The sequence below is a fragment of the Agelaius phoeniceus genome, chromosome 3, assembly GCF_051311805.1.
Source record: "Agelaius phoeniceus isolate bAgePho1 chromosome 3, bAgePho1.hap1, whole genome shotgun sequence".
In the NCBI taxonomy this organism is placed as follows: domain Eukaryota; kingdom Metazoa; phylum Chordata; class Aves; order Passeriformes; family Icteridae; genus Agelaius; species Agelaius phoeniceus.
The window spans coordinates 60129406-60150526 of NC_135267.1; the positions used below are offsets into that span (position 1 = coordinate 60129406).

Consider the following 21121-nt stretch of genomic DNA (forward strand, 5'->3'; position numbering starts at 1 on the left):
CCTTTCTGTTTCATTCCAAAGCAGACAGTGACACTATCTTTACTTCCCTCACAGGTTGAAATGTGCTGCTTTACTACATATTTGGCATACCTGTTTCTAAAGTCAACCAAAAACCAAACCAAACCAAACAACCCAAAAAAAAAACCCAACAAAAAAGCACCTTGATTAGTAAAGAATTAGCACAATGGCATACAATTATTTAATCTCATTCATAAATGGATGCATTTTCCTATTCAAAACTGATGATGTCTTACTGATAAATAAAAAGTGTATTTTTTTTTTGTGCAGACAAAAGTGTGCCCAGGGAATACAGGATTTAGATGCTCAAAATCTCAAATACAAACACAGAGAAACCGTAAGCCTGAACTATTAGTCTCTTAGAAACCAGATGTAAACACAACCATTAGCTGTTCACGATTCTGCTCATTTATTCAAATCACTTCTGGCAGCTGATCACACCTCCAGCTCTCTTACTAACCACACAGATGAAAAGGCAGGCTCAGGATTGTGAAAGAAGAAGAATTACGCAACAAGGCTTTGTACAACATGTTCACCAAAGTGACCAAACAAAAGGCCATTCTGGAAAGCAAGACCTGGAAAGCAGATTATACAACTAAACTCCTTTCCACAATATAGTGCAATGCAGAAGCAGCAGGTTTTCTGCTCCTGAGAAAGTCAGCCAGAAAAAAAAGAAAAAAAGAGCTCCTGTCTCTTTGGGAAGCAGAAAGCAAAATATTCACAGCAAGATTTAAAGCTTTCTATTCAAGAAAAATTTCATTCATTTGAATGAAAAGGCAGCAATCAATACAAAGCTTTCAATACAGGTATAGTTTTTTAGTAGGATGAATTAGATTTTTAGAAATGTAAACAAGGTGGTCACACGGCTTCACTTTTACTTAATGGACTAAAGAACAAAATTAGTAGTTCCAAGATCACCCACTGACTTTATCTTAAAACTGCTGATAAACAAGAATTTAGATTTAGAAATATTAACTATGTTTAGGGTATTAAATAAATTTGCAAATAATAGACTTGTAATTTCTTAATACTAGTTAGAATCTCAATACAATCTCATTGAAGATTTTTAATTCACTTTATTTGTTCATCCATGGATTATAAAGAACTCAGGTCTTAGAAGCAAAAGTAAGGCATCTAAAAAGGTATTAAAAAAATACACATCATGCCTTTTTATGGCAATATGCATTTCCAGGTGCCCAAATGCCTTTTAAAATCTTATTCTTCCTGCAACACACAACTTCAGTGATACAAAACAGCCAGAAATCCAGGTTAATTAGACTTATGTCCTGTCTAATAAGTCTCAAACCAGAGTTTTATTACTGCAACTCACACCTGCTAATAAACATTTATGCCTGGAGACCTCTGATAACACAGTGGCTTGGTCACTTTTTTTCCCACTGATTTGTGATTGATCATTGCACAGTCCCACCTTTGTCTATCCTGCCCACAAATCTGAGTTTTGGTTTATTTAAGAATCATCTCACCACCACAGTCTGAGCTTCTGGCCAATACAACCCAGTGGGGGAATGCCAGCTGGACTAGAAATCTGAGTGAAGGGCCCATTCCCAACACTTCTCTACTCATTTGGATGGGAGCTCAAGCTTTGTGACGTCCACTGAAAGGTACCTCTTGTCCTCACTGTACCAAGGCACATCAGGTTCACCTGTGAGTGAATGGACTAGGAATGCCCAGGCTGCAAAACAGGACTCAGCTCCCAGCAGAAAAGGACTGGGCTGGTACAACTGGCTCATAACTGCTGTAACTGGTGATGCTGACTCTTGATTCTCTCCTGAAAAATTACATGATGTTTCTGCATTATCCAGTGGATGTTTCTGGAGTCAAAAAAGAAAATTCATCTGTATTATTTGTCTTGTATGAGCCAGGAGCAGTTTGCAGCCTCAGAACTGGGAATGGCTGCACCAGATGGACTTAGAAAAGCTTAGGTATGTCTTGGCAAATGAGACAATAGCAACCCTGGCCAAAACAAACAGAATAAAGAGATAGGTCTTTACACAGGCTCAACTGTAATAATTTACTTGAATTTCCCTGGGAGCATGAAAGCACAGTCCAAAAGTGAATTTACTACAAATTACCATAAATTCTTAGAAAATCTGAGAACAAAGAGCTCCATTCCTAAGTAGGATTTTTTTTTCTACTATATATAAGTCACTGCAAGCAAGTAAATATTCTTCTTTGCTACACTGGTTTGGCCACAAATCATGTTGAATACTGCTCTTGCATGTAGAGTTGGGGATTTTTTTTCCCTCTGAGACCGGAAAGCTAACAGTAATACTCTTCACATACAATTGCTGTTGTAGTTCATTCCGTTCACCTTATGGAAAGAAGATTTTTTCCTCTGTTTTAATGAGCTTAAGATAAAGTCTTTACAGAACAGCTGCTGCATTGACAAGGTCTGTGGCTTTCTCGCAATAGCACCTTAAGTAAAGACTTACAGGAACTCCACACTGTACAGTGAGGACACTGTGCCCACCCAGGCACACCGATGGTGACTCCCAAGCAAGCTGGTGGAGGTAGGACAGGCTAAGCAGTTCTGGCAAGATACATGAGCTGCTCTCTAATAGTGAGGGACAGAAAGCAAGGGAACATTTTACTACATTTGTACAGGGCTTTGGCATCTCTCTAAGGCGATGATGAATTTTCCCAGAATTATACTGGCATAGCTAAAGCTCAGTGATTTGGATAAACTAAATCTCAACTCTCGTTTAGCAGCAATGTCTAAGTGGGTAAAAGGTGGTATTAAATGTTCTAGAGGTATCTCTTATCTGGGTGAATACAAGAGTCTTCAGCTTAGAGATTTACAGGTTTTGCAGGGTTGTGTCACAAGCCTAACAGTGTTACAACAAGATTACATACATTCTCCATAGTCACTTAAACCAATGTACATCAGGGAGGGCATAATCCTCTTAAAAGTATAAAAGACTATGCAACAAATACTGAAAAGTAATTACATAAAATCTAGTGAAATTACAGTAAAAGAATATTCACAAATGACATCTCTTAATATATTAATGTTTATGTTCCAAGTAATGAAGCTCAAAAAGATATTTCACAGCGATCTCTGTTAACAGCAATGACTCCTCAGCAGGGAAAGCATGAAAGGCAGATAAACCAGAGAGAGAGGGAGAGAAGGTACGAGCTCTTGGCCCCCAGGCCAAGCTGTGTGGGGGTTGAGCTGGAGCCCAAGAATTGTCCTCACTGTGCAGTAACTCAGCATTTCTCCTCCTTACCTGGAAGCTGCTTACCCTGAAACAACAAGCTGCTTTTCTGCTACTTCCCTATTCTGATATTGAATTACTGAGAACATAAAATAATCAGGATCTCTTTCAAAATACAGGATGTAGGCTAGTTTTTTAAAGTTAGTCCCAGTTTCTTTACACCCCTTGTGCAAAGAACATTGTACATGGAGTAGCCCCAACTTAAAGTCTATAAAAAATTAGAATAATAAAACTTACACCCCAAATTACTAGCAATCAGAATTTGAATTTTAAATATAGCTGTGCAATTAGCAGTCAGTTATAACTACTATTAAAATGTAATAACATCTTTCAAACATCTCTTTTAATTCACCATGAAGACATCAATTCCAAAGAGCTAGAGAGGGGGGTTTTGATGGGTTTTCTTTCTTTCTTTCTTGACTACTGGATTCTTAATAAGTCATTGGAACTTCCCTCATAAAGCTCCTTCTCATATTGGATGAAAGACAGAACAAGTAGCCTGTTTTCTTGCACCCAGTAATAGACGATTCCCCTGGATACATACAACTGCCAGCTAAAAACCTCAGTGTGAGTCTAAAATTAGAACTCAGTGATATGAGTCACAAGGAGAAGCTTTGTGATAGAAATGAGGATATTTTTAAGCAAATGCAGCCTAAAGTGCAAAATAAAAATGGCATTCTATAAAAAAGTCTGTGGAATAAATTACTAGTAACTGTTACATATTAATTTTCATTTATGTGGTTTTTTCTACCTGCAAGTATATTCTTTAAAGTATATTATCATCCTGGTAAAGAAAGATGGTGAAGCTTTTAAATTCTACAAATGGGCAAAACATGATTACAGCAAAATTGTAAAAAAAACCCCAAAACTTTCTCATGGAAATATTTTGCCTTTATGTTACAGAAGTCTGTACATCAGTGTAAAAGCATGATCAGCAGTAATTCATATACAAAACTATTTTAATCCCTATTTATTAGTAACAAGAGGCATGTCCTCCTGCCTTTTTCACTTTTTCTGAAAAAACAACAAATGTGGCATTCCAAAGGGGAGCCACTGTCATCACCATTATTTATGGTGATGACAATAAGCTATGTTCAAATTTAATAACACACCAAAATATATTGTAGGAAGGTATTACAGCACAGCTCTGAGGAAATAAAGTTTAATTTTTCAAGCCTGCAGTGTATATAATAGAAATAGGAAATCACAAACTGTAAGTTGTTGTATTAGAAAACTGATAAGTTGTCTAACCTGCATTAAAATATGTCATCAAAATATTTTGAATCTATTCTGCTTCTTGATACCCCCCAACCCAAAGCTATTACTAAAATAACTGTCTAGCAGCCTGTCAGAATAGAGGGGGCACTCACAAAAATAAACACTGCAATATTTTCCTTCTCAAAATCTCTATCTTCACTAAACCATCAAAATTGACACATAATTGTCCCTATTTATACTTCCTGAAATATGTTTTTTCACACCAGTAACAAATATGGCAGATGTTATTTTGAGACAAAATCTTAACTGAAAACAGTTTTTGAGCCTCAGATAACATTTTATCAAAACCAAAATTAAACAGCTGCAGTGTGGATGCCTACATACAAACTTGTCAAATCATAGTGAGCAGCAAGAGCTGCTAAAGACAGTTCGTGTAAAAGAAAACTTGCCTGACATGTTTTGGATATCCACTATATTTAAGACACAGCATTTAAACCACTATCTATAAAATTGTCCAAAGATTTTCCTCTTGCATTTTGCCTCCTACATTTTGTGCAATGAATCTGGTCAGTGTTTTATTAGTAGCATAGGAGAAGAATTTCAATTTTTGAATTGTGTTTCTTCACATCCAAATGAAAGCAATCTCACTGATGTGGTGAGACACCACCACGTCAGCCATTTTCTGCCCTAAATATATCCTTTATCTCAGATGAAATTGGAAAAATATCTTGTTTTTTCCTTAAAAAGCAACTCAAATGCAAATATATATATATGCAATTTATATCACCTGTGTGATTATTAGTGCTTTGTGTCCTAGTTGACTACCAAATGGAAAGAGGAGAACAGATTGTTTTAACAACCTGTGGAAACAGTAATAATCAAAAGTAAGAGCAAGAAAAAAAAAGTAATTAGGAATATGTTGATTTACATTGCTGTTTTGTGGTCAAAGCAGTAGAAAAAATGTAAGCAAAGAGATGGCAACATTAACTTTATATAAATTTCTAAAAATTTACTTTAAATCACTAACTTGAAATTTATTAATGATGAAAAAACATCTAAAAATAAGAATACAGGACCATGCCTCACTAAAATACACTCTGCATTTCACATACTGCCCCAGGACTGCATTCTCATTGAAGAGAACACAAAGTGAAAGCTAACTGTAGTTAAAAAAAAAAGGCAGCATATGGTTTTTTCCACTGAGATACTTATTGCACCATATGTCAAAACAGTCTAACTATATGACAAAATATTCTAATATAACATGATGCCTAAATTCAGTTCATACTTTAGTCATTTGTACTACTAGTGAAATGTTTTGATCATATCCTTCCCCCCATGTTTTTGCAATACCTACAGATAGTTCAGAACTTCTCTCTACCAGGAATACATCAGATTATTACCATCACATACCTGGGTCAGAAAAAATCTGAAGTGCATCCTCACTGAACTTGTTTGCATATGGATAAACCAAAATTAAATACTTCTAAAAATTATGATATTATCAAAAAGTAACTACTATTTTACTTGAATATCTCCAGATGCAGATTATCCTTTTAACATGTTTTTGTTGCAGTAGATGAAAACACTGGTTTTACCCTTTAATGATCTTCTTTTCAGCTATGATGGTAGGGTTTTTTCAGCTGTCTTAACCTTCACACAAAAACCTTGTATTTCAGGATTTTGCTCTGAAATAGCATTAACTTAAATTTTCTCACACTGAAAAAATAATAAAAAAGAGACTGAAATCCTGCTTGATTTTCTCTTGTTAAGTAACATGTGAGCTGCAATGTTATTCAGATTCCCAATTCATCATTTAGATTTACTTGACCTTTGGATCATAGAGGTCATACCAGTCAAAAGAGTCAAAAGTGCTTCTTTTCCCTTAACACACCGCCAGTGAGTAATGGACTGCCTTAGATACAAGATTTTCTCACCTGACAGATTAATAATTTACATTTTTTATAATTCCAGAAAAATCCAAGAAAGATGCAGGAAACAAACTGGGACATTCTAGATAGTGAAAGACTGCAAGGAAAAAGCATCAGCATGACTACATGGAAACAGTACATACAAGGAAACTGGATAGAAGGAAACCTTGACCAGAGCAGTGTTTGTAACACAGGGATAAAACTCAATTGTGCAAAGATGTGCAGCATGCCCTTCCAGATCAAGCACTCCTTTTCAATTTTGCTGACATTTACAAACGTGATCTTGCACTTTGGTTTTGCCAACAATAAAATGATAAGCAGCACTGAAGGAGGGACACTGCCTTTTTCCCAGGAGCTCACTTGGCCTCTACAAACCAAGTCCTAGACCTCAGGTCAAAGGTAAGAAGAAGAAGAGTATGGGTGAAAACAAAGTTTGGAATGTGCATGCAGTGAAGCAAGGTTAAACCACCCTACTTAATGTTAAACTGTGGCTCTTGGCACTGTTGACTTAGAGAGAAAAACAGAGGAAAACACCAAGGGTACACATTAACAAAGAGCCTATCAGCTAAACAGGAAAAAAACTCATACTGTTTAGTTAATGGCTGCTGGTATGGAAAAGAAATGCTAGGCTGTAAAAAAGGAAGGAAAAGAAGAGCCAAACTTAAGGCAAAGAGGATGGGGGCAAGAAAGGAAGGACAATCCAGGAGAAAAACAAACCCACAACATTCTGTGAACAGTGCTAATGTAATGAAGGCATAAAACTACAGAAGATGATAGCCATTTGTATGTAATTTTACATAAAATAAGGACTGGGCTTGAAGCTAATTTGACCTGTCTGTATTGAAGCTTTTCTGGAGTGTATGAGTGGTACTAGAACCATGTCTCCTTTCCAGCATGGTTAGTTTTCATGAATGATCATGTTTCTTGCTTTCCCACCTTAGTTTTTCCTACATGATGAGGTGTCTCTAAGTGACTTTACAAAACCCCAAAATACCCACAATCTAAAGTGAGTTTAAGAGCCTAATAAGAACAGTGGTGAAATCCAGAAGAAATTAAAGATTTTTCTTCAGGACAGCATTAGCATGACTGCAGTTTGCCTTTAACAGTGCATACTAACAGAAAATACTTCATTTCATCGTGGCAGAGATTGCAAATTCTTAAGAGATTTACCACCTGTCCTCCAGCACTCTTTGGTTTGATATTTGTAGCTATCAAAGATGCTTTAAGAATCTTTAGTGTACAGTTACAATGCCAGTGAACTTGCACTTCCTGTAGGCTAAGGAGCAGTGCTTTTTGCCAACTGGCTTTAATTCCCAGAGTAATCCAAAAACCAGTCCCAGGAATATAATTCATATTGATGGTGTACACCAGTTCTGCTCAGGTTTTATGGACGCTTTTATAATGTGAACAACTAGGAAGCATAAGGTACTGTACAAAACCTAGAATTAGCAAGTTTGTCTTGGCTGTTTGTCCCAGGTGAATTTCTGAGACAGTGATACACAATGTTATTCAAAAACTCTCTATATGTACAGAGTGTATTGCAAGTATCATAATTACCAAGGGGAAGTGGCTGGAAATGTTTATATTTAAAAACCCAAATTAACAAATAAAAAAATCCAACCAACACAGAATCAACTTTGTTTCTCTCTGACAGATTTTAGGAGAGCATATATAGTTGTGTGCACTAAAAGTGAGTACAGCAGATATTTCAGAACTGGTGTTGAGAATCCCAGTGAAGAGTGGCATTTTTCTGGTATTTCCTACGCTCTCCCACCACAAGCGCTCACTGGAAACCCGTGAGGCACATTTGAGAACAATGTGGAGGAGGGAGCACAGCTTGCTTTACCTCTCAGTGCTGATGAATTTCCAGCCCTGACATCTTGCAGCGCTGTCTAAGCAGTATCACACAAGAAGAACTCTCCTGCCTCAGCTTACAGCCAGGTACAAAAATAGGTGTTGTAAAGCACAACTACTGCTCTGCACTGAGTGAGGATCCCCCAAACCAGTGCCATTCCTGTTACACCTTGAATGCTGTCAGTTCCACTCTCACCTTGAGCTGTGCACCCAGCTCTGCACTGACTCTGGGCTGCCACACAAACACACCAAGAAATATCTCTGTGCTCCTATGCCCATCTACTCCAATTTCAGCTGACTGTAATTTCTGAAAGGTGGAGCAACCTCAATACACAAGGGCTTAGGTAGTCGCAGTGCAGACTGCCTGCTCATCCATAATGCAGAACTACAGACTAAAAAAAGATTTAGGCTCCAAGCACTCTAGCTTTGGCACAGGTGATTTATTGAAATAGTGCATCTGCAGCAAAACTCAGATCCCATCAATACCAAGCAGAGCTGATTTCATCTGAGAAGCAAATAATCCAGTTACAGGTACAACTTGAAATTAACATGCAATGCCAAATTTCCCTTTAGTTCATATGTTTTCTTTTCAAATGTCTTCACTTCAGAATTCATGTAACTATTTTTGTGTAATTTCCAAAAATAAAATAATATAAAAACATTATAGCACACTGAACTATGTATCAGATTTCAGCAGAGCCAAATATATAAAGTGTAAAAAATCCCAAAATGCAAATGAACAGAACAGCCATTTTGTCAGCAACAGCTTTTCAGATGTTTAGAAAGCTAGCACATAACAGTCTGATAATTAATGGCCCCCACGCTCTGTAAATACCTTCTGCAGCATCCTCCTTATACATTGCTTCAGAGTACCAGCCTGGATAATCCTCCCTGAACACGGCTCAGCTCCCTGATGCTTTCCTTTTCAATATGTCCCCATAATTTTGAGTACATTTCTCTCATGCATTTCTTCATATTCGTCAGAAGGTCTCACAGTTTCATAACTATTTCATTTCTTGCTTCAAGTCTCTCAGTATTTTTTTTCTAGAATACCTACTAAGAACATGAGCTCATACAAATGTATGGTATCCTATACACACTGTGATGTACACACACTGTGTCCCAAGACCCCTGCCTGCTCTGTGGGCAAGGCTGCCTCACTGTGCCCTTGCAGAGTCTCATTCAAATCTACCTGGAGGGTCTCAGTCTAATGCTTAATTAAACCATAAATCCTCTGAGCACAAAATATTTCCTCACTCAATGTTTGTTGGCACTTTGAACAGGTGTCCAACATTGTGGTTTAAGAATTAGCAGACATAAAAGCAGAATGGGAACATATAGTAAATGCACAAAAGGCTGAAGAAAATCAAGAAGAACCATGTTGGAATTGATGAAGTGCTGTAGCAGGCCTGAATAGAACATACTCTTCCATTTATCTACTGAGGCTACATGGAAATCATTGGTACTAGTAGTAGCTGGTGGCTGGGAAGCTAAGTTCAGATCTCCTGAACCGAAAAACAATAAATGGAAGGAAAACCCACGAGGAGATTAAGCTTCCAGATTTAGAGGATGCAGAAGGGGGTATCAAAGGTTCTGTGCATACAAGCTTTTGTTGAAGTCAGCGGAAACTAGTCTGTAGAGGAAAGAAGGCCAGGGATTTATGATTGAGTTTAAAAGTTAATAGGAGTGAAATCTACAGCAGCACTGACAATTTGTTTCTAGTCAATATCATTATTTGAATTTAAGAAAAAATTCAAATGCAATCCTTTAGCAGCAGTTAGATGTATAACTTCTAAGAAAACACAACAGATTTATTTAGTAATGCTATATTATAGGAACATAAAACCATAATGAATACTCAAAGAATATTGCAAAGACATCCTGTGATGTGTTATCTAAAAGGTCATCAACTTCAGGACTAATAATAAGCTCACTGAGCTATGAACTCTTCAATGCTTAACAATATAATAATTCACAGTCCTCATTGCTAAACTAATAAATATTAGTTTATCAGTATAAAATATCTACCAGATGACTTTGTAGGTGAGAAAAGGATGAATATAATTTCTATTCTCTTTTCTATGAGAAACCTGATACACACATCAGATAACTCGAGGGAAACAGAACCAAAACCAGTCTCATAAGCTTCAATTCAGTGTACTGTCCCATGTTCATGTCAACTGCTTTGAACCATCACTGCTAATGCTACTCCAAAGGAGACATATAATCACAGCCCTTTGTATATACTAGAAGCACACCCCATAGAGAAGTTGAGAACAGTTACTAAACTTCAGAGATATTGTTCTGACTGTTCAGTATAGTAGAAAATAGGAACTTGCATTTACAAGGGCAGGGCAGAGAGTGCCAGCCCACGTCAGTCCCTTACCTTGAAGCCGTTGCATGACATTGGCAATGTCTCTGGATCTTGCCACCAGTCGGGATGAAGCCATGATCTCTTTGCAGCGAGTCCGCTTTCCCTAACAGAATTCTCCCTCCAAGCTGTGAAGCTCAGTGAGATGAGGATCTTGGACAGTTTCCTTTTAGCGTTCAACCCTCAGCCGTGGCAGAGCATCCCCGGGCCAGTCAGACACCTCCAGTCCAACGCTGGCCCCCATAGGGCTGGGGCAAGGCAATGGTAAACAACTTCAACACCTGAGAAAAAAAGTACCAAAGTTTAGAGGAAACTTTCACCAGCTCTGAAAAACTAAGGAGTTTGAGTTTTAATGGCTATCTTAACAGGTAAAGGGTTTATGTTTTAGCAGTACGTCCCAAGCAGAAATATAATTAATGCTGAAAGCTTGCTTGGAATCATCAAGCAGAGTGAAGCTTCAAAAACAAATCATTAAACACAACTGGCAATGCACCAGACATCAATGCTTTCCCAAGGATGCTTGTGGATATTATTTAGAAATAAGAATAATGTTATACTTATTAAAAGTAATGCTGTAATACTTTTTAACATAGAGACTATTAAGCTTAAAAGAAAAACAAAACCACTTGTAAAAATCCAAAAACTGTACAGCTCTCATTCTATTTCACCACTGTAGGAAGGAGCATGTACAGAAGCTCATTGGTCAGGATAACTCCTAACTCCACTTGACAATGTGGTCTATTTTGAAATATTGAGATTAATATACTTCATTATTAAATACAGTTGTATTTATATTTTTTTGTATAATGATGCTATCTTTTGTGTCATTTAACATCAAAAGCTGTGAACTAGAACTGCTACATGAACACTGCTACAATTCTGCATCTATAATAAAAATCTATGTGACTATAAATCTGGTCTAAAAATAACCTAATTAGATTCTACAGATAATGCTATCAATGACTTCTTATCTTCTGAGGAACAAGTGCATGTATGTATGCAGTGATTTTCCTGAGAAGAAATGTACAGACACCAAGAATAATTGGATTCATACCATACACTCTGGGTGCACCCCAAATTCAAGATGATATGCAGCTGATCAATATCACAAATGTGAATGGGTTCGTGTTGTACACTTTCCTCTCTTCCTGGCCCCAAGGTCTGTCAGAGAATAGAGTCCTCCATTATCAGAAAAGCCTTTAGGCTGCACAGCTTCAGGCACGATGAACTGTCCCAAAGGAGCTGTGTCAACATGTAAGGGCAGCCAGAGGAAATGATATTTCAACATTTCCTTTTCTAACCTTCAAACCATGCCTGACCCAAGGCACATCCTGCTTTCCCTCTTATTTATGTCTTTTATTGTATGTCTACCTTGTATTTTACAGACCTAAATGCTGCTCAGATCAGCAGCCCCAAGCTGGCTTTAGATCAGTGGAGGTGAGGGAAGCACACTTCTGATGTGCCACATGGCAGAACAGATTGCAAAGTCCACCCATGTCTTTGGGCTGTTCTCTTGCACGCCATGGCCCCCGTGGTGCTAATACCTACTCCAGACACACTGCTGCTATTTTTACATATGTCTACACTTCACATGACACCTGGATGCTCATATTTGTGCAGACACATGTGTGTCTGCTCTTTCCTTTAAGGGCCTTTTCCCCTCCATAGCCCTTCCCACCTTCCAGGCTTTGCCCCACACACTTCTTGGGGTGCACAGGGACTCTGCCTATCAGTCACCACTTCCCAAGCATGGAGAGGCACCCTGGCAGGAGCCTCATGCTTGTGTCAACCAGGCATGAGAAGGTGACACCAAGGCAACACTGGCTTGGGCTGATGGTCCCCTGGTGTTGCGAAATCCCTGCAGAGAGCATCAGCAACAGCACACCAAATAGTGCCTGACTGAGTGGATGGGGAGCAGGAGGAGGATTTCTGTTTCTTGTGCTCACACATGACAGCTTGGTGAACTTTGCTTCCGCTGCAATATTTAAATGAAACATCAGCTTTCCTAACCTCATCCAAACCAGAATATTTGTAACACAGTGGGTTACATGTAGCCTTGTTTCTGCAGCAGTGGCACTGCTAACATTTTGAGCAATACTGTAAGCTGGGTACAGCCACTTCTGCTAGCAAGCTGCTAGACTAATTTATGGGCAGGGATAAGGGGTATTAAAAATGTCTCATCTGATTGGACTTTTGGCTAACAGCAGTAACAATATCAGAACACCAGTTTCACTCACACTGTGACAGAGCTGGCATAAATCAGCTGTACAGGAGCAGATTTACAGGAGCTGTGGAACATGCTGATCCAAGTCCAAGTTAAGAGAGTCTGGAAAAGTGTTATGAAGATGTATGTTCAATATACTCATACAGCAGGCTGAGTCACTCTGCACAATAAATGGCAGACTTGCAATTAATAATTTATTTAGCTGATATTAAATTATATGCTGCATAAGAAGAATGTGAGCTTCTAAATATGGCTGCTCATTCAAAATCTCCTTTGCAAACAGTGGGAATTAACTCATTTAAAGGTGACACTAAGTTAGTACAGGTAGGAAGGAAAGATTCTCATGTGCCTAGTCACCTCCACAGGCAGAAAACCACAGCTCAGAACACAGCAAAACACCAGCAGAACAGATGAAACAAAGCTTCATGCACCCTTCTCACCTCTCTTTCACAGAAGAGAAAATGTTCTGTTTCACAGAACAAAAAATCCTATGTGGACAGTCACATATTCAATGTAATGTAGAACAGGATTTTTTCATGGCTTTTACAAATACTTAAAGCCATCAAGAAAATATTTTTTCCTGCTGAAAGATTACCTTTTTCAGATTTTTAAGCATTAAAATCTTAATTATTTGCACAGTTGCTACACAAAGTAATTTTTAATAAATGGAATGACTTTAAATTTGTGTGTCAGACACAAAGTTGTGTCTTCAGATGGATATGTTTTCAAAATACACAGGTTTTTAATAAAGTGCATGGCTTAAATCTTATAAGCCGTCACTTGAAATAAACCTGAAGCTAGCCCTGAATATGAGCTATCCCCATTTTTAGCATTCAACAAGTGATTATTCATTATAAATTATTGTTTTGTTGTTTTTTTTTTATCTGAACATACATGGAATCAACACACAAGAGTGAAACAGGGTTTGCATATAAATTAGGTAAATCTTTTATTATGTTTGCCTCTTTTCTGGATTTAATGGAAAAAGTTACACTGACACCATTTTCTTATATTAATATACCAGTACTCTGGATTTAGATGAAAAGAGGAAACATGAACTTCTCTCATACAAGAGCCATTAGGACTTATTAAATTGCAGTTTACAATTCTCTGGAATATTTTGTTCCTCTCTTCAAATGCCAGGAAAGTGAGACATCTGTGCTATGGAAGAAATAAGAAAAACACCGCATCTATTGTGGGTTAACTTTTCTGGGTCCCCTATTTAACCCTCTTTTTCTCATTGTGCTCAGGAGCACTTTAAACTAGAAAAGATATTTTCCTTTTATTGGTAAAACTAGAATAGCATTGGCAAGACCCAATTGTAATTTATCTTTGAAAGTTTACAAAACATATTAAAGGCAAACAGACCTGCCTGTCAGCAGTGTGGTTCCAGAAAAACAAAGAGACATCCGCTAGGTGCAGGCGACATATGCAACGTGCAACAAGGGCTGAATATAAACCTGACCAAGAGGAGGTAAACAATTCTCTGACTCCACTTCATGTTGCCACAAATTGCAGATTCCAGATGACCCCACCAGGGGTTCCTTCCAATCTTAACCATTCTGTGATTCCCGGTACACCAGGTTGATGACACGTAGAGCAGCCAGGAGAAGAAGCTACTGATGTGAAAGTATGGCTGTACTTGAAAATACTGTTTTAGACTTCTATAAACTCCCATTATAGCACCAGAATAGATAAAGAAACTCCAGATAAACAAGGACAAACAAATAATAAACAAAGATATTGAAGAGAGCAAGAAATAGACAGGGGCAGGCAGTGAAAGGATGTTTCTAATCTGGGACATTTCAAAAAGAGATATTTGAGAGGACAATAAACAGAGTAATAAATTCAAGGAAGTCCTGCAGCTAGAAGACATTTACAAATCAAATGTTACACAGATATAAGAAATACAGTGGAGTAACTAAAATAACCATAGCATATGAACTGAACAGAATGTGAGGAGCAACTGAAATAAGGTCAAGTGCTGGGGTGCCATTATATACTAACAAATAGGCAGGCAGACTTCCCCGGTAAGCAAGAGCTGCACAGAACTTATAAAGAGAAAAAAATTCCAGGAAAATAGTTTCCAAGCCTGGTTTACTGCTGCAGTGCTAGAAGTCCACTTGGATCCACAGATTCTGTTTCTGAAACAGAAGAGGTCTTGGAAATGCTGCCAGGTTGATAGACACTACTGGAACAGATGCAATGAGGCAGCAATGAGCCTCCTGCCAGTCAGGAATGACTCACAGAAAGATAGGAACCAGAATTTTCTGGAGGTTATAACTGCGTTTTTAAACACCAAATAGTCAGAAAAACAGCTGGTTTAAGGTTGGCTGTTAGTTGTTAGTGGGAAGAAAATGCTAATCAATAGAAAATAGCTCCAACTAAAGAAGTGATTGACATTGTCCAAAATATTACAAGAATAATCCAAAGCATTTGAGCAGGTCGGGAGATGATCTACAAACACAGTGCTTAAAAAATAAATAAAAGGGAAATCAGCAGAGAAGTCAATTAGACTGAAAAGCACAGTGCCTCCCCTGTGAAGCAGGCTGGGGCTTTCTTTGAATCCAAAGTCTAGCAGCTTTACACCTGTTCAGAACAGAACAAAAACAGATGTAATTGGAAAAGCCATCATTCAGAAATAAGTGGGCAGAAACAGAGCATGAGAAGTGAAGAGCACTGCCATACTGTGTGCCAAATACAGGCTTGAAGAGAGATGTGCTAAAAGACCATCTGAGAAATAAAGACAGCAAGCAAATGGGTTTTAGCCACATAAGTAAAAAGAAAATAGAAAATAAGACCAAGGGGAGATTAATTTGCTTCAATTAGTATTATACTGATGTTTCCACTGAAGACATTTCTGATAGACAAAGGCTAGACAAAAAACGGAAGCAGCATCTCTTAAATAAACTCAAAGTTAAAAGTGGAAAAACTCAATAAAATTCATTCCAGGATACTGATAACCCATAGATTACATATTGAGAATCCATTTGTAAATTTATTTGAATACATCTGTGAAGTTGCACTTGATGCCTACTGGATATACAAAATTCAGAGCTAGGATGAAGAAGTGGGGTAGAGTGATCCAACAGGGTTCTTATATTTTCCTCAGAGAAAATGCAGCATCTCCTCACTGATCTTCCAAAATCCAGGCCAACAGAGGAGTCCCTTTGGTAATTTTTTCTGACAGCTGACCTGCAAGTTTGCAGTTGCTCGCTTAAACCCAATGCAGCAGAAGTGTATCAGTGGATACTGGAACTTTCCCAAAGGCAATGGGACATAACTGTGCACCACATAAGATCATGGAAAATGCAGTTTTGGCTCTGAAAGGTGTTTTTGATGGTTGAATACCAACACTGTCAATCTGTGCTTCCTTTCCCTACTGACAAAAAAAATGCATTGAAACAGGAACACTGAAACACAATGTTCTTTCTCACTGACCATCCAACCTCATACTGACTAAATGTGCAGTAACTACCTGGAGGTATGGAAATTTGTTTTTCTTGGGGAATGTGGGGCAGCAGAGAGAGAGATTTAGATCCTTTCTGGAACTCCAGATTATTTTGGTTCATCTAGGTATCCTTAAGCATATCTTGGAGTTGAACAAAAGTTTTTCATTCTGCAGAAGCGTGAAGCTCTTGCAACAGCTATTAATAATTTGCAAGTTCAAGGTAATTTGCCCATCTGAAATTTAGATCTATGGCATATATGGCACACAATCTTTTATGTTTTACCTACCACTGTAGTCCAGTATTTAAAAAATATTTGTAGGATCCTAGTCATGCACATAGCTATGCATGTATTTACATTTCAGCAAGTGAGCGTTTTATTATCTACTTTTTATTAGTATTGTTGTAAGATGGATGAAAATCTAATGATGTGATTCTTGTCTTGAAAGCTGTAATTCCATTTGAACAGAAAATACAGACTGTTCTAAGAGAAAATAAAAGGCAGAGACTTGCTTTTTTTAGGAAAATTGGCAGAACATACATTTTTAGATACATGCAAAGAAAGGTCATTCAGACTTATTGATATAAAAATTTAAAGACAGCCTAAACTACAATTTAGTAATCCTGTTATTGAAATTGTGCAGGAATATATTACAGTCATATAGCTGTTGGTAATAGCAGGAGACTGGGATCAGTAGCTCATTTACCTTCTGCAAACACAGGATATAATCCTTGCCTAAAAGAGTTTACTATCTGCAGAGACAAAGACAGGGTGAGATTAAGATCAGAGGTCACAATACACAAGCAAATAGGACAGAGTGAAGTTCACATCTGAAGTGTGAGCCACTTAATGGTAGGAGAATTGTTCTGATTTTCTCGTTTAACTCTGATGGCACCTAGGAATTCTGTGGCGTAACATGACCTATAGCACAAGACCATTGCAGAGGTACATCTGTGGGAGGAAAAATAAAAAGGACCACTAAAATAGAAAACACTGAAGCATCTCAGGAAAGGGTGGGTCAAAACAAGTTTGAGATAAGCAAGAAAGCGTCAGTTCTTTGGTATTCCTGCACATCTCCCAAGCAAGAAACTTTGCCATAAGAATAACTTATAAGCAAGTGGCAGACAACTGCCAAATGAAGGCAAAAGTAGAAACCCCTCTGGTTTTCCCTTTATATTGTGCCTCTGGGTGAAACAAAGCCAAAAGTCCATTCACTTCAGATGTACACCACTGCTGTTAGTTTTATGACCTCTAAGGAGACACAAGAACTCTAAAGTTTTGTCACTAGCTATGGTAAGGAGTAAGTATAAAAACAATTGTTTACATTTGATATATGTACTTTCTCAATAACTACTGCCAGTAGTTGATAAGAAAAAAATTGAGCCACAGCTGACTTCCTTTAACACAGCATAACTGAGGTGGGTTAATGTGGTGTCATGTCTGAAGGGTGAATGTATGTACATTCCTCTTGGGACCAAAGCTCTGTAGACCCCCAGCAATCACTGTCACTGTGCTGGCCTTGAAAGGTTCATGCCTTGTTCAGTGCCTCACCCAGGAAGAGCCTCTTCATTGCCAGGAACTCTTACTCTCTCTCCAAATTTAACAGAGTGCTGTTCATTCCCTATGCACCTCTGCCCTCTCTGATCCAGTATCAAACTTAGTTTCTTTGAGCAGTGTGCTGTGTATCTCTGCATGGCTCCTGTGAAGTTCTTAAGTTCCCAAAAAAACATCACTGAGGACTCTCACATTTAATAAAGAGAAAGTAATAGTGCATGAAGGCATACAGTTATTACAAGTTTCTTGTGTCTGTATTAATTACAGCAGTCCAAGTCACTACTGAAACTTATTACAACAGCCTAAAGTAAAAATAGAATAATTTTTTTTTAAATCTCAAACATATTTGGATTCACCTGCAAAATACATAAGCACTGGTATTTTATACTCAGCAACATGGAATTTCCATTGACATACATTATTTTTGAAGGTAATATTAAACAAACAAGCCAAAGCACACAATGAACAGGAATTAAAGGAACAGGTGGGAAGTTAGGGATTATTCCTTCTACATTCACATCTAACAGGGTTTGCAAAGATGAGAATTTAATTATTGCAACACGCAGCACCACGGTCATTCTGGAGAGCTCCCTTCTCAGGGCAAAACATCTGTCTGAAACATTGCAAATGGCAATGCCTGACTCTCACCAGAAAAGAAGTAACTCCAAAATTTTAACACTGTACCTCAGAAAGCAGGTGTTTTTTTTAATGTCATTCAGCACACAACAAACATTTACTATAACAAACAAAAAAGCCTTTCTGTTTACCATCCAAAATGTCATTGCACCCTATTTTTTTCCTGTCTGGTGGCAATATGTTAACATAGCCCATCAGCATTTACAGCTTGGGAGCTGTTTAGTGTTGAAGTGCACGCAAGAATCACAAAAATATTTCTCAGAGAGCACAGGGAGCAGACAGCCCATCACTAGTACTACTACAGGAAAGCGTGTGCCTGTTAGGAATCCTTCAACAGGCTCCGCACTAGAAGAGTTCTGGCAGGCAGCCAGAAACACCACATACTATTTCCCTACAAGCCACATAGGTATACATCCCTCACAGCCAGACGCACTGGAGTTACCCTCACCATCACACAGACGATTTACATAAGCATTTCCTCATCAAATTCCAATATATGGTCTTTTGTAGCAGGTTACTAACACTCCTTAAAAGCACTTCTCCTCAGCATGAATACGACTGTCAAAATCCTAGTAACAACCTTGTCGGTGAGTATTTCAGACGGTCTTACCTCCAAGGAGTTACCACACGAGCCAGGGAACATGTGGGCTCTACGCATCTCTGTCGTGGTGCACTTGTCCTTTTTGCACCATCACTGCGTGGAACCCAGGCTAAAACTGGCTTCCCGGGAGCGCCCATCAATAGTCACATTTCCTTTGGTTTAACTACGTTTTGGCCTGCAGCGTGTGACTGAGCAGAAAACTGGCTATCTCTGCAACACACACGTACGTGCACTTCAGGAGGAGAACCACCACAGCCCTCCGCCGGGTTTGTCCGCTCCGAAAGGGCAAAAGCTCAAACCCACCCCGGAACACGGGCAAACTCCGCAACCACGGCACGGAGTTTCGGATTCACTTTAAGACAGGGGGGCAGGAGGCGGCTGGGGAGTAGCGAGCAGAGGCTGCTGCCCCGTGGGACCCCCTTCTTCCCGGCCGCGCTCCAGCCACTCGCGGGCTCACCGAAGCGGCGGCCCCGCCGCACATCCCCAGCCCCGGGGAGCCCCCGGCCCCGCGCCGCCGCTCCTTACCTCAGCCCTGCGCACCGCGCTGCTCCGCGCCTCGGAGCGCCCGGCGCAGCTGCCTGGTTACCGAGCACAACACGCCCGCCGCCCCGCCCCGCGGCGAGGAAGCAGGTGCGGGGGTGGGGAGAGGGCGGGAGCGCGGTGCGTGTGCCCGGGCTGCGTGTGCCCGGGCTGCGTGTGCCGGGATGCGGGTCTCGCCGGTGCCAGGGGTGCGTGTGCCGGGATGCGGGTCTCGCCGGTGCCGGGGGTGCGTGTGCCGTACCCTTGCGGCGCTTGCCGGTGCGCGGCCCCGCCGCCCGCGGGCTGCAGCCTGTGCCCCGGTGCCCGCTGTCCTTGCGCGCATCGCGGGGGGGCCGCGCCCCGCCCCGCCCCGCCGCGGCTGCAGCAGCAGCGGCAAAGCCGGGGCAGCTTGTCCGGGGGCGGCTGCGATGACCGCGGTGCCGGGGAGTCGTAGGACAAGACACCGGCCTCACCCCCGAAGTGCGTTCTGGCGAGTAGCCGAAATACTCCTGAGAACGACTGTATCGAGATGTCGCTGCTAATTACTATTACTAGTTATATTACTATTATTATTATTATTATTATTTTTGCTGCAATGTAGAGCGTGCTGTAGGGCATTACCTTTGGCGTAGGCTCCAGAGCATCATCACGCATAAGGCAGAGAGCTGCACAAGCAAACTGGGACAGCAGCTCTTACATAACAGCAGCAGGACAGAAATATTCAAAGGAGCTGGCAAGACGGTCTGCCACTTTCGAGCTCAGACCACGCTAACCATGCAACAGTGCTTGTGCCCCCAGCATAAAACACGATTCTGCCTCTTCCAAAGACATTGCACAATCCCTGTGACTTAATTTTGCTTTTTCCCTGCTTCATTTTAATTGATACCATTAAGGCTAGCTTCATGCAGGAGACAGAAAGATATTTTTCTGCTTAAGAGATGGATCATCTCTGGTCTGTGTCATTGGGAAAAAAACCCACTCATTTGGAGCTGAAATGGAGAAGTTGAGAGAAGCAGTGCCAATGAACCTCTTAGTTTTCATCGTTTCTGGCAGTGCTGCAGTGATTCTACAACATTAGCATGCAGGGTGTTTACTGAGTGGATGGATAAAATCTGAGTTAGGCAGCAGAGATTACTCAGCATCACCCTGTCCTTTAGCACCAGTCATAGTAACATTGGTGCTACCCTCGTGATATGAACACTTACAATTATGGCACCTATCTCAACACTTTGCAGTTATGGATTGCACACTTGGAGCCAGTGTGGAAGAAGCAGACATACCAGGAGCTACAGCAAGAATTCACGTGAAACTGGGATACACATATCTAGGTCGCCTCCAGCCATCCACAAAAATTACCTCTTTCTGACAATGAGTGTAACCAGGCATATTGGGCCTGAAATTTTTCTCCTTTTGTAAGGTTGTGGATTTTTTGTTTGGTTGGTTTGGGGGGAGGGGGGGGAGGAAGGGGTGGTGTTCTGGGGTCTGGGGTGGGGGGAGGGTGTGCAGGAA

The 21121-nt window shown here is 39.8% G+C and overlaps 1 protein-coding gene across 1 annotated transcript in view; it reads right to left on the bottom strand.

The window, feature by feature from the left end:
* SYNE1 (spectrin repeat containing nuclear envelope protein 1) overlaps positions 1 to 19763 on the bottom strand; it is a 287608-nt gene extending 267845 nt beyond the window's left edge. The window contains exons 1-2 of the mRNA XM_077175388.1: positions 19619 to 19763; positions 10644 to 10909 (exon numbers count right to left, since the gene is read on the bottom strand). Coding sequence (XP_077031503.1) covers positions 10644 to 10707 — 64 coding nt within the window. The 5' untranslated portion in view covers positions 10708 to 10909; positions 19619 to 19763. The remainder of the gene's footprint in view (positions 1 to 10643; positions 10910 to 19618) is intronic.
* Between the last annotated feature and the right edge of the window lie 1358 nt (positions 19764 to 21121).